Genomic DNA, 14,217 nt, shown 5'->3' on the forward strand with positions numbered 1-14,217 from the left:
CCAAATTGCAGAAAGATGTCGAAGAGCCTAACACAACTCACTGTTCCAAAATTTTATGGGCTCAAAACCTTAAATCGAGAGATCGGTCTATATGGCAGCAGGAAATTTAGACCGATCTGGGCCAAATTGAAGAAGTATATCGAAGGGCCTTACACAATTCACTGTCACAAATTTCGGCGAAATTGGAAATAAATGCGCCTTTTATGGGCCCCATGACCTTAAATCGAGAGATCGGTCTATATGGGGGCTATATCAAGATATAGTCCGATATTGCCCATATTCGAACTTAACCTGCTTATGGACAAAAAAAAAAGGATCTGTGCAAAGTTTCAGCTCAATATCTCGTATTTTTATACCCACCACTGAAGGATGGGGGTATATTCATTTTGTCATTCCATTTGCAACACATCGAAGTATCCATTTCCGACCCTATAAATTATATATATTCTTGATCAGCGTAAAAATCTAAGAGGATCTAGACATGTCCGTCCGTCTGTCTGTTGAAATCACGCTACAGTCTTTAAAAATAGAGATATTGAGCTGAAACTTTGCACAGATTCTTTTTTTGTCCATAAGCAGGTTAAGTTCGAAGATGGGCTATATCGAACTATATCTTGATATAGCCTCCATATAGACCGATCCTCAGATTTAGGGTCTTAGGCCAATAAAAGCCACATTTATTATTCGATTTAGCTGAAATTTGGGACCGTGAGTTGTTTTAAGCCCTCCGACATTCTTCGTCAATTTGGCCCAGATTGGTTCAGATTTGGATATAGCTGCCATATAGACCGATCCTCCGATTTAGGGTCTTAGGCCCATAAAAGCCACATTTATTATCCGATTTTGCTGAAATTTGGGACAGTGAGTTGTGTTAGGCCCTCCGACATCTTTCGTTAATTTCGGCAGGATGGGTTCAGATTTGGTTATAGCTGCCATATAGACCGATCCGCCGATTTAGGGTCTTAGGCCCATTAAAGCATCCGATTTTGCTGAAAATTGGGACAGCGAGTTGGGCTAAACCCTTCGACATCCTTCGTTAATTTGAGCAGGATCGGTCCAGATTTGGTTATAGCTGCCATATAGACCGATCCGCAGATTTAGGCTCTTCGGCCCATAAAAGCCACATTTATTATCCGATTTTGCTGAAATTTGAGACAGTGAGTTGTGTTAGACCCTTCGACATCTTTCGTTAATTTCGGCAGGATCGGTCCTGATTTGGTTATAGCTGCCATATCGACAAAGTCAAGGTCTTCGGCCCATTAAAGCATCTGATTTTGCTGAAATTTGGGACAGTGAGTTGTTTTAAGCCCTCCGACATTCTTCGCTAATTTGGGCCGGATCGGTCCAGATTTGGTTATAGCTGCCATATAGACCGATCCTCCGATTTAGGGTCTTAGGCCCATAAAAGCCACATTTATTATCCGATTTTGCTGAAATTTGGGACAGTGAGTTGTGTTAGACCCTTCGACATGTTTCGTTAATTTCGACAGGATCGGTCCAGATTTGGCTATAGCTGCCATATAGACCGATCCGCCGATTTAGGGTCTTAGGCCAATAAAAGCCACATTTATTATCCGATTTTGTTGAAATTTAGGACAGTGAGTTGTGTTAGTCCCTCCGCCATCCTTCGTCAATTTGGTCCAGATTGGTTCAGATTTGGATATACCTGCCATATAGACCGATCCTCAGATTTAGGGTCTTAGGCCCATTAAAGCATCCGATTTTGCTGAAATTTTGATCAGTGAGTTGTGTTAGGCCCTTCGACATCCATCGTCAATTTGGCTCAGATCGGCCCAGATTTGGATATAGCTGCCATATAGACCGATCCTCAGATTTAGGGTCTTCGGCCCATTAAAGCATCAGATTTTGCTGAAATTTGGGTCAGTGAGTTGTGTTAGGCACTTCGACATCCTTCGTCAATTTGGCTCAGATCGGCCCAGATTTGGATGTAGCTGCCTTATAGACCGATATCTCGATTTAAAGCCTTGGCCCCATAAAAGGCCCATTTTTAATCCGATTTCACTGAAATTTGACACAGTGACTTATGTTAGGCTTTTCGACATCCATGTTGTATATGGTTCAAATCGGTTTATTTTTAGATATAGCCACTAAAAAGACCAATATTTTGTTATACGCAATTGGACAATGACTTGTACTTATTAATATTTGGTCCAAACCGGTACATATTTCGTTATAACTGCTGTGGGACATAAGGTAAGCAAATTTCACCGGCTGGTGTAAAACGAGCGGCTGCTGCGTTAATGATGTTTTGGAATTTCCTCTCGGCAACTAGCACATCCGAGTGGGGGGTGGCAGTTCACTTAAGCAGCAATTGGAGTGGCACTCTCCATATCCAAATCTGGACCGATCTGAGCCAAATTGCAGAAAGATGTCGAAGAGCCTAACACAACTCACTGTCCCAATTTTTGGTGCCAACGTACAATAAATGAGCCTTTTATGGGCTCAAAACCTTAAATCGAGAGATCGGTTTATATTGGAGCTATATCCAAATTTAGACCGATCTGGGTCTAAATTTCACTGTCACAAATTTCGGCGAAATTGGAAATAAATTCGCCTTTTATGGGCCCCAAGACCTTAAATCGAGAGATTGGTCTATGTGGGGGATTTATCAAGATATAGTCCGATATAACCCATATTCGAACTTAACCTGCTTATGGACAAAAAAACAAAAAAATCTGTGCAAAGTTTCAGCTCAATATCTCGTATTTTTATACACACCACCGAAGGATGGGGGTATATTAATTTTGTCATTCCGTTTGCCACACATCGAAATATCCATTTCCGACCCTATAAAGTAAATATATATAATCTTGATCAGCGTAAAAATCTAAGAGGACATGTCTGTCCGTCTGTCTGTTGAGTTGTGTTAGGCCCTCCGACATCTTTCGTTAATTTCAGCAGGATGGGTCCAGATTTGGTTATAGCTGCCATATAGACCGATCCGCCGATTTAGGGTCTTAGGCCCATTAAAGCATCCGATTTTGCTGAAAATTGGGACAGGGAGTTGGGCTAAACCCTTCGACATCCTTCGTTAATTTGAGCAGGATCGGTCCAGATTTGGTTATAGCTGCCATATAGACCGATCCTCCGATTTAGGCTCTTCGGCCCATAAAAGCCACATTTATTATCCGATTTTGCTGAAATTTGAGACAGTGAGTTGTGTTAGACCCTTCGACATCTTTCGTTAATTTCGGCAGGATCGGTCCTGATTTGGTTATAGCTGCCATATAGACAAAATTCAAGGTCTTCGGCCCATTAAAGCATCCGATTTTGCTGAAATTTGGGACAGTGAGTTGTGTTAGGCCCTCCGACATCCTTCGCTAATTTGGGCCGGATCGGTCCAGATTTGGTTATAGCTGCCATATAGACCGATCCTCAGATTTAGGGTCTTCGGCCCATAAAATCCACATTTATTATCCGATTTTGCTGAAATTTGGGACAGTGAGTTGTGTTAGACCCTTCGACATGTTTCGTTAATTTCGGCAGGATCGGTCCAGATTTGGCTATAGCTGCCATATAGACCGATCCGCCGATTTAGGGTCTTAGGCCAATAAAAGCCACATTTATTATCCGATTTTGTTGAAATTCGGGACAGTGAGTTGTGTTAGTCCCTCCGCCATCCTTCGTTAATTTGGACAGGATCGGTCCAGATTTGGTTATAGCTGCCATATAGACCGATCCTCAGATTTAGGGTCTTCGGCCCATTAAAGCATCCGATTTTGCTGAAATTTGGGTCAGTGAGTTGTGTTAGGCCCTTCGACATCCATCGTCAATTTGGCTCAGATCGGCCCAGATTTGGATATAGCTGCCTTATAGACCAGATATCTTGATTTAAAGCATTGGCCCCAAAAAAGGCCCATTTATAATCCGATTTCACTGAAATTTGACACAGTGACTTATGTTGGGCTTTTCGACAACCATGTTGTATATGGTTCAGATCGGTTCATTTTTAGATATAGCGACTAAAAAGACCAATATTTTGTTATACACAATTGAACAATGACTTGTACTTATTAGTATTTGGTCCAAATCGGTACATATTTCGTTATAACTGCTGTGGGACATAAGGTATGCAAATTTTAAGGTGGTTTACATATATACCCGAGGTGGCGGGTATGCAAAGTTCGGCTCGGCCGAACTTAACGCCTTTTTACTTGTTAAAGACTATAGCGTGATTTCAACATACAGACGGACGGACATGGCACGATTATATTTCATAGGGTCGAAAATGAATATTTCGATATGTTGCAAACGGTGGTGGGTATAAAAGTCGAAATCTAGATCTATACTGATCAACGACCTAACCAGATAATTTGCTTTGCATTAACAACACCACTTACCTTATTTTCCTTAAGTGCTGGCGAATCATCACCCAAAAGCAAGGTAGTGGCAGCCTTAGTGAATGCTTCCGCTCCTGTCAAATTGCAAATGAAATTGTTGCGTTAATCAATTAACCTTTTTCGCAAATATGATTTAATGCCACCAGCCTTAGCAAGGGACAAAATTAAGTTTCTAATATTTGACACCGTATATTTGATTTCATTACATTGAGCTGCTGAACTGCTGAACCGCTCAGCTTTCGTCTCTTCATTCTTCCTTTTAGCATTCAATTAGCCAGTCTGTCAACCATTCAGCTATGGAATGCTGCCTTTTGTAACTAATTAAGCATAAACGCCTGCAACCCTTCTGCCGCAAAATTCTTTAATACCTCCGCAGTTTGTTGCTTTTCCTGAGAATTTTCCTAGGCATGTTACATTGCCAGCTTTTACTTACCTAATACGGGTAAATATTCGTGGTTAATTGACTCATCGCTGGCAATTTTGATTTCGGTTTTGCGAACCACAGGCAATACCCATGGTTTACCCTCACTAGTGCGGTAAGCTGCAAGTAAATGAAGCAAACGAGAAAGGTGTTAAATATTTAGCTCTTCCTATTCGACTCGTTTCGAGTAGCAGCAATCTCATGAAGGGGTGAAACAATTTTTGCGGCACGTACACAGATACATACGTAGTCCACAAGGAGTGGTTTGCTTAAATGATTAATGGTCCTAGTGGTTTCAACTTATGATTCAAATCTTTGCAAAGACATCTCTAAAGCTAATCAGGTAACCATGGGGTGGTTTAGGTGGTGGCTATTGTGAATATTGCAATGTTTGTGCCGATGGCGTATAATTGATCATAAGCAGCTATAACTCATACGCCAATGTAACAATGAGAGTTGCAATTGATTAGCCAATTTGCAAATAGGAAGTCTTCACCAGGCATTTTGAAGAGCCTTACCACATGTCTTGGGCAAAACATAGGATTCCTTAAATATTCCGTTTTGAAAGTTAAAGAAAACGTTTACTACTCACATGGACTAACAAAAATAAGTGAAGCAAATAAAAACGTGTTAAAATCGGTCAGGACGAATCTCGGGTACCCACCTCCATGGCTCTGAACCCATATGGCGCACTTGCATTCCCAACGACCTATATCAATAAGATGTATTCATAGAAAATTTGGAGCGGTTAGCTTTACGTGTACTACCGCTAAATCAGGAGAAAATTCAGGTTTTTAGGAGTTCAAGAAGTCAACCCGGGGATCGGTTTATATGGAGGTTTTATCAGTTCAATTCATACTTGACACGGATGTTGGAAACCATAACAGTAGTCCTTGTGCCTTGTCCTTCCAGCCAAATCAGGTGAAAATTGAGGTTTCTAGGAGCTCATGAAGTCTAATCAGAGATCGATTTAAATCAGTTTATAAACCGATTCGGATCATCATACTTGGCACAGATTTGGGAGTCATAGCAGAAAATTAAGGCTTCTAGGTGCTTAAGAAGTGAAAATCGGGGATCGGTTTATATGCAGGCTATATCAATTTTTAGACCGATTCAAATCATACTTTGCGGGGATGTTGTTGGAAGTCTTTGTGCCAAATTCCAGCCAAATCAGATGAAAATTAAGGTTTCTAGGAGCTCAAGAAGTCAAATCCGGTAATCGGTTAATATGTGGGCTATAACAGTTTACCGACCTATTCGGGGCATACTTGGTACTGATGTTGGAAGTCAACAGAAGTCCTTGTGCCGAATTTCATCCAAATAGGATGAATATTAAGTCTTCTAGGGGCTCAAGATGTAAAAATCGGGGATCAGTTTACATGGGGTTATATCCAAATCTAAGCCAACGACCTGAATCAATATGATGTATCTGTGTAATTCGAGCGTCTAGTTTTGAGCGTTTCACCGATATCGTGGGAGCTATACCCAAATCAAGTAACCCTGATCTGATGGAATATTTCCGACACCACTACAGAAGAAGGCGGACTATCATACACCTGAAAGCCTGAAGGAAGGCAAGGGTGGTATGTATACCCAAGCCCGCCAAAGCAAGTTGTGCGACACAGAAGGCCTACCTACACACCTGTAAGCCTTACATCCATTCTACTCAAAACCATGGAACGTGTTGTGGATACCATGATAAAGAGAACTGCTCACATAAAGGGTGATTTTTTAGCTATTATCTTTTTGGCAACACTGGTTTAAAAGCTCATGCACGTTTCGTGTTTTGTTTCACTATCAAACATCTTCAGTTTGGTCTATAATTTAACCATCTATCGTCTTACACACGAACAACACTTGCAAATTATTGAATTTTGTTATCAAAATGCGTGCTCTGTTAGGAAAGTTCATCGGGCGCTTTTTCCATAGTTAGTAAGCAGAATTTGGTCGATTTGGGAGTGAAGATCAGCCAGAAGCATTGCAAGAGCTACCAAGCATTCAGAAAAAATCACCGCTTGGTGGGTTTTATAGGCTGGTGGCATCATTGGACCGTACTTCTTCATGCGAATCGTAACGTAACTGTGAATGGTGAGCGCTATCATGATATCCAACCTTTTTTGTCCAAAATGCAAGAGCTTGACTTGCATGACATGTGGTTTCAACAAGACGGTGACACACAAAGCACGCGTAACAATGAACTTATTGAGAGGCGAGTTCGGTGAAAATTTTATTTCACGTTCGGGACCGGTCAATTGGCCGCCTAGGTCGTGCGATTTAACGCTTTTATACTTTTTTTGTGGGGCTCATGACTATGCAAACAGATTTGAACGATTTTGTTATACTTCTAAGTGGTAGACATCCGAATCAGCTATAATGTGCTAAACCTTAAGGTCTCAATGTTAACACACATTAGGCTGAAATCTGCCTGATCACAAGAAAGACGAATGTGGACCAATAGGCTCGATATGGGGTCTGAATCCGTGCATGGCCCACTGGCAATACAGAAGCGTTAGACCAATACCTACTTATGCCTCAGCAGTTTGGTGGACTACGATAGAGAAAAGGTGCAACGTAAGGATAATATAGTAAATTCAGAGAACGTGTTATCTAAGCATAGGCGGAACCATGAGGACCACGACCACTATTCTAGATATCCGACCCAAACACATACAGATTAAGTGTGAGGCAGCCACTGCGACTATAAGGCTTAAGGCGATGGGAGAATGGATAGAGGATAGAAACAGGTCACACCATCGCGGTATTGTCGAGGCGACGATAGGAAACCTGTACGGAAAGAAAGAGGTTTCAAACTGGAAACATGAGACAACACTTGAGGTCAAGTGCACGACATTGCCAGCCAGCGGCATAGTCTAGGGTTGACGGCTAGGGTTCCGTTGCCATTTGGAATATCATGTTACACGAATGGATCAAAGCTAGAGAACAGTGTGGGCCTGGGGATCAACATTGTTAACGCGGAGACTGAGATCTGTTTTCGACTGCCTGACCATAATACAGTCCTGCTGGCGGAGATCCAGGTAATCACGGAATGCGTGAGATGACAGTAAACTGGCCATCGGGGTAATAGCAACCAGGACGGTAAGGACACAAATCGTCTTGGAGTGTAAGGAGATAAACGCCTTTTCTGAGTATAGCACGCGCCATAGCGGACTAAGGGGAACGATAGGGAAGACGTTTTGGCAGCGAAAGCCAGAGGACTGCCATCAAAAAACATGGTTAATCCGAATCCTTTCGGGTCGACGCAGTCCGCTTTTAGGGCATGGGAGACAAACGCGCATCTAACACTGTGGAACAGCAAAAAGGTCGGTAGGACGAGAAAAACCTAAGGAGAGATCCGGATCGTGAGAAAGAGGCTATTACAGAAAAGAAGTAAGAGAGAGGCCAGTATAGCTTTCGTCATAACGGAACACATAGCGCTTCGAGCTCATTTATGCACAATCGGTGCCGGTCGACGCTATCCGAGGGCGACAAACGTCCTCTTGCATGTAACACTGTGAAACAGCGGTTGGTAGGACGAGAAAAACCGTGAGAAAGAGGCTAATACAGAAAGGAAGTAAGAGAGAGCCCAGTATAGCATTCGTCATAACGGAATACATAGGGCTTCGACCTTAAACAAATACAAATTTTGCCCATGAACATTCCACTAAGGAACAGGGGCAAACTTCAATGATAAGGGGCCTCCTTCTTATAGCCGAGTCCGAACGGTGTGCCACAGTGCGACACCTCTTTGGAGAGAAGTTTTACATGGCATAGTACCTCAGAAATGTTGCCAGCATTAGGAGGGGAAAAACCACCGCTAAAAATGTTTTCTGATGGTCTCGCCAGGATTCGAACCCAGGCGTTCAGCGACATGCTAACCTCTGCGCTTCCAATGCCTCCGTAGGGCTTCGACCTCACTTATGCAAAATCGGTGCAGCGAGTTTTGGGAAAATGGGGAAAATGAGACGTTGGAGTATTTCCTACATCGTTGCTCAGCTTTTGGGGCTAACAGACACCGACACTTTAATAGAGACACAATACCAGACATGAATCAACTTAGAAGCGTGCTATGGAAAAACTATTAGGGATTTTGTTAGTAGCACAGAATTCCAGACTAAGATTTTCTTTTTCGAGGTTAGTTTTTAGTATTTAGAGTACACAACTAGGCGTAGGTGTATGTCCATAGTGGCATGGGTTGGATTTATATCCGCACCCTCTTTTTAACCGAACCTATATCCAAATCTGAACCGATTTGAAATCCCCAGCGACCTACATTAAAAAGAAGTATCTGTTTAAAATTTCAAGCGCGTATTTTTAAGCCTTCGATCGCTATTGTAAATTCGACGTGATGGACGGCATGGCTAGATATACTTCCCAGCCAAACCTTTTTCTTACTTGTTCTTCCAATGCAACACTAAATGTCATTATACCCCCCACTATAGGATGGGGGTATACTAATCTAGTCATTCAAAATATGCCTCTAAGACCCCATAAATATATATATATATTCTGGATCGTTCGACATTCTGAATCTATTGAGCCATGTCCGTCCGGCCGTCCATCTTTCGAAATCACGATAGCGGTCGAACGCGAGAAGCTAGCCGCTTAAAATTTTGCGAAGATACTTCTTATTGATGTAAATCATCATGGATTGCAAATGGGCCATATCGGTTTATATTTGGATATAGCCCCCATATAAACCGATCCCCGGATTTAACTTCTTGAACCCTTAGAAGCCTCAATTTTCATAATATTTGGCTGAAAATGGGAACACAGAATTGAGTTATGACTTCCAACACCCATGCCATCTATGATTCGAATCGATCTATAAACAGATATAGCCCCCATATAAACCGATCCCCGGATTTGACTTCTTGAGCCCTAAGAAGCTGCAATTTTCATTCGATTTGGCTGAAATTTGGAGCAAAGATTTGTGTTATGACTTCCAACATCCATGCCAAGTATGATTCGAATCGATCTATAAACAGATATAGCCCCCATATAAACATATCTTGACTTATTGAACCCTTAGAAGCCTAAATTTTCATCCGATTTGGCTGAAATTTGGAGCAAAGATTTGTGTTATGACTTCCAACATCCTTGCCAAGTATGATTCGAATCGGTCTATAAACAGATAAAGTCCCCATATAAACCTATCCCCAGACTTGACTTCTTGAATCGTTAGAAGCCTCAATTTTCATCCGATTTGGCTGAAATTTTGAGCAAAGATTTGTGTTATGACTTCCAACATCCTTGCCAAGTATGATTCGAATGGGTCTATAAACAGATATAGCCCCCATATAAACCGATCCCCGAATTTGACTTCTTGAACCCTTAGAAGCCTCAATATTCATCCGATTTGGCTGAAGTTTTGAACAAAGACTTGCGTTATGACTTCCAACATCCTTGCCAAGTATGATTCGAATCGATCTACAAACAGATATAGCCCCCTTATAAACCGATCCCCGGATTTGACTTCTTAAGCCCTTAGAAGTCTCAAATTTCCTCCGATTTGGCTGAAATTTGGAGCAAAGATTTGTGTTATGACTTCCAACATCCTTGCCAAGTATGATTCGAATGGGTCTATAAACAGATATAGCCCCCTTATAAACCGGTCCCCGGATTTGACTTCTTATGCCCTTAGAAGTCTCAAATTTCCTCCGATTTGGCTGAAATTTGGAGCAAAGATTTGTGCTATGACTTGCAACATCCATGTGAAGTATGATTCGAATCGGTCTATGAACAGATATAGCCCCCATATAAACCGATCCCCGGATTTGACTTCTTAAGCCCTTAAAAGCCTCAATTTTCATCCGATTTGGCCCAAAGCCCTATCTTATGGCTTACAACATCAGTGCCAAGTTTTATGCGATATTCCGATATGACTTCTTGAGACCAAAATAATTCAAACACAAACTCAGTTAATAAGGGTACATATTAAGCGGAATCCATAATGGTGGGTACCCAAGATACGGCACGGCTGATCTTTACACGCTTTTACTAGTTTTCATATAGGATTGTCCGCCTGATCGTCTGTTTGTCCGTCTGTAGAAAGCACGCTTACTTTCGAAGGAGTCAAGTCAGCCGCTTGAAATTTTGCACAAATACTTCCTATTAGTGTAGGTCAGTTGCGATTGTAAATGGGCCATATCGGTCCATGTTTTGATATAGCTCCCATATAAACGTATCTCCTGATTAGACTTCTTGAGCCTTTAGAGGGCGTAATACTTATCTGATTTCTGAAATATAGCACAGTGATTTTTTTTCTCTAACCTCTAACATACGCGCAAAATATGGGCTAAATCGGTCCAAAGCGTCATATAGCTCCCATATAAACCGATGTTGAAAATGCTCTTTTTGAGCCCCCATGAGGCCCAGTTCTTGTCTGATTTGACTGAAATTTTGCACAACCGCTTTTCCTATGATCTCTAACATGAGTGCCAAGTATGGTAAAAATCTGTCGAAACTCTAATATAGCTCCCAAATAAACCGATCCCACTATTATACTTCTAGAACCCCTAGAGGGCGCAATTCTTATCTGATTTGGTGGAAATTTTGTACAATGCCATCTACTATGGTCTCCAACATCCAAACTTAGTATGGCCCGAATCGGTAAATATCCTTATATGACTCCAAAAGCATAGCAATTCTTATCCGTTATCGTTTGTTTAAAGAGATACCGGGCAAAGAATTTGACAAATGCGATCCATGGTAACGGGTATATAAGATTCGGCCTGGCCGAGCTTAGCATGTTTTTACTTGTTTTGTTTCTTTATTTTTATGTTTTTATTAATTCTTCATAAAAAAATAATTGGCGAATGTAACATACATAATATGGCAATAAATCATCCATATGGCAATAAATCATAATTTTATTACGAGAGATAGAACAAAAACGGAAGAACTGGCTTTCTGTCCGTCTGTCTAGTCATAAAGTCGACCATAAATCTAATCTTTTGAATAAACCAACTGTAAACCTTTGAAAACCCCACCACTACCAATGGTTGGCTATAAGAAAACTTTGCACCTTCATAAAAGGTTCCCGCTTAAGTATAATTTCCAGATAAGATGTACATGAGGCACTCAAAGATAAGAATATAACCATGCAATGTATTTATTGACTGTTTTAGATTTTAAAACCACTTGACTTGAATACGATAGTTAAAATCTATTTACACACATACTCGTATGTATGTGCGCACAAAAGATAAATGGGAATCTACCAAACGAATAAAATTATTATCCATTCATAAAAGAGAAATTGCCCTCTAAAGAAAATATAAACTCTATAAGAATATAATTTTTGATACCTGCTTCGCTACCTCCCTTTTTGATACCCACTTTAAAGTGTAGGACTTCCGAAACCTAGGTAGGCACTCAGTTTATAAGATAATGAAGTTTTGTAATAATTGCGTATAAAATTGTAGAACTCGGTCTCCTACTGTAAAGAAAGTACCAAGTAGTACCAAATAGCCCAATATATATTGTCAAGTTATAAATGAATCGGAATTTTGAGCGCTTTAGATCAATTTGTACAGAAAGTACCATTTTGTATGTTTTAGTACCTATTTTGCACATTTTGGGGCAATATTTCTTAGTTGTATCCACATGCTAAATTTCAGACATCTAGCATCAATAATGAAGAAAGTACCAAATGATACCAATTTTGGTATCAAAATGTGCGAATGGTGAATAGACCCAATATTTTTTTGTAATTTGTACCCACATGCCATATTTAAGACCTCAAGATCCATCTGAACAGAAGGTACATAATGGTACCAGTTTTGGTACTGAAATGTACGAATTTTGACACCTCTTTGGAGAGAAGTTTTACATGGCATAGTACCTCACAAATCTTGCCATAATTAAAGGGGGAAAGCCACCGCTAAAATTTTTTTTGATGGTCTCGCCAGGATTCGAACCCAGGCGTTCAGCGTCATAGGCGGAAATGCTAATCTCTGCGCTACGATGACCTCCACTTAGTCATTTAGATCATTTAGTCATCCATCATTTATTTCGTAGTTGTACCTACACCCCAAATTTCGGAATTTTAGCTTCATATACAAAGAAAGTACCAAATAGCACCAATTTTGGTACCAAAATGTTAGAATTGTGAAAAAATCACTTAGTCGGGCTTCATATATATCTAAGTTTTGCCAACATCCCAAATTTCAGTGTCCTAGTTCCATCTGCACAGAAAGTTCCAAATGGTTCCGATGTTGGTACCAAAATGTGCGAATTATAAAAAGATCATAACCACCCATCAAGTTTTTGCATGCCAACTTTCAGATCTCTAGCTCCATCTCTAAAGAGAGTACCAATTTTGGTACCAATATGTACGAATTTTGAATAGATCATTTAGTCACCAATCATATATTTCCTAGTTGTACGTACACCCCAAATTTCGGAATTTTAGCTTCATATACAAAGAAAGTACCAAATAGTACCAATTTTGGTACCAAAATGTTAGAATTGTGAAAAAATCACTTAGTCGGGCTTCATATATATTTCTAAGTTTGGCCAAAATCCCAAATTTCAATGCCCTAACTCCATCTGCACAGAAAGTTCCAAATGGTTCCGATGTTGGTACCAAAATGTGCGAATTGTAAAAAGATCATAACCACCCATCAAATTTTTCCTAGTTGTACCTGCATGCCAACTTTCAGATCTCTAGCTCCATCTCTAAAGAGAGTACCAATTTTGGTACCAATATGTACGAATTTTGAATAGATCATTTAGTCACCAATCATATATTTCCTAGTTGTACGTACACCCCAAATTTCGGAATTCTAGCTTCATATACAAAGAAAGTACCAAATAGTACCAATTTTGGTCCCAAAATGTTAGAATTGTGAAAAAATCACTTAGTCGGGGTTCATATAAAGGGTGATTTTTTTGAGGTTAGGATTTTCATGCATTAGTATTTGACAGATCACGTGGGATTTCAGACATGGTGTCAAAGAGAAAGATGCTCAGTATGCTTTGACATTTCATCATGAATAGACTTACTAACGAGCAACGCTTGCAAATCATTGAATTTTATTACCAAAATCAGTGTTCGGTTCGAAATGTGTTCATTCACCGTAACGTTGAAAAAATACGGTCCAATGATTCCACCAGCGTACAAACCACACCAAACAGTGCATTTTTCGGGATGCATGGGCAGTTCTTGAACGGCTTCTGGTTGCTCTTCACTCCAAATGCGGCAATTTTGCTTATTTACGTAGCCATTCAACCAGAAATGAGCCTCATCGCTGAACGGTGAATGAACACATTTCGAACCGAACACTGATTTTGGTAATAAAATTCAATGATTTGCAAGCGTTGCTCGTTAGTAAGTCTATTCATGATGAAATGTCAAAGCATACTGAGCATCTTTCTCTTTGACACCATGTCTGAAATCCCACGTGATCTGTCAAATACTAATGCATGAAAATC

At 40.5% G+C, this 14,217-nt stretch overlaps 1 protein-coding gene across 1 annotated transcript in view; it reads right to left on the reverse strand.

Moving 5' to 3' along the window:
- LOC106092412 (aspartate aminotransferase, cytoplasmic) overlaps positions 1-14,217 on the reverse strand; it is a 78,444-nt gene that overhangs the window by 8,988 nt on the left and 55,239 nt on the right. The window contains exons 2-3 of the mRNA XM_013259271.2: positions 4,795-4,902; positions 4,362-4,435 (exon numbers count right to left, since the gene is read on the reverse strand). Coding sequence (XP_013114725.2) covers positions 4,362-4,435; positions 4,795-4,902 — 182 coding nt within the window. The remainder of the gene's footprint in view (positions 1-4,361; positions 4,436-4,794; positions 4,903-14,217) is intronic.

This window comes from Stomoxys calcitrans, chromosome 1, assembly GCF_963082655.1.
Source record: "Stomoxys calcitrans chromosome 1, idStoCalc2.1, whole genome shotgun sequence".
NCBI lineage: Eukaryota > Metazoa > Arthropoda > Insecta > Diptera > Muscidae > Stomoxys > Stomoxys calcitrans.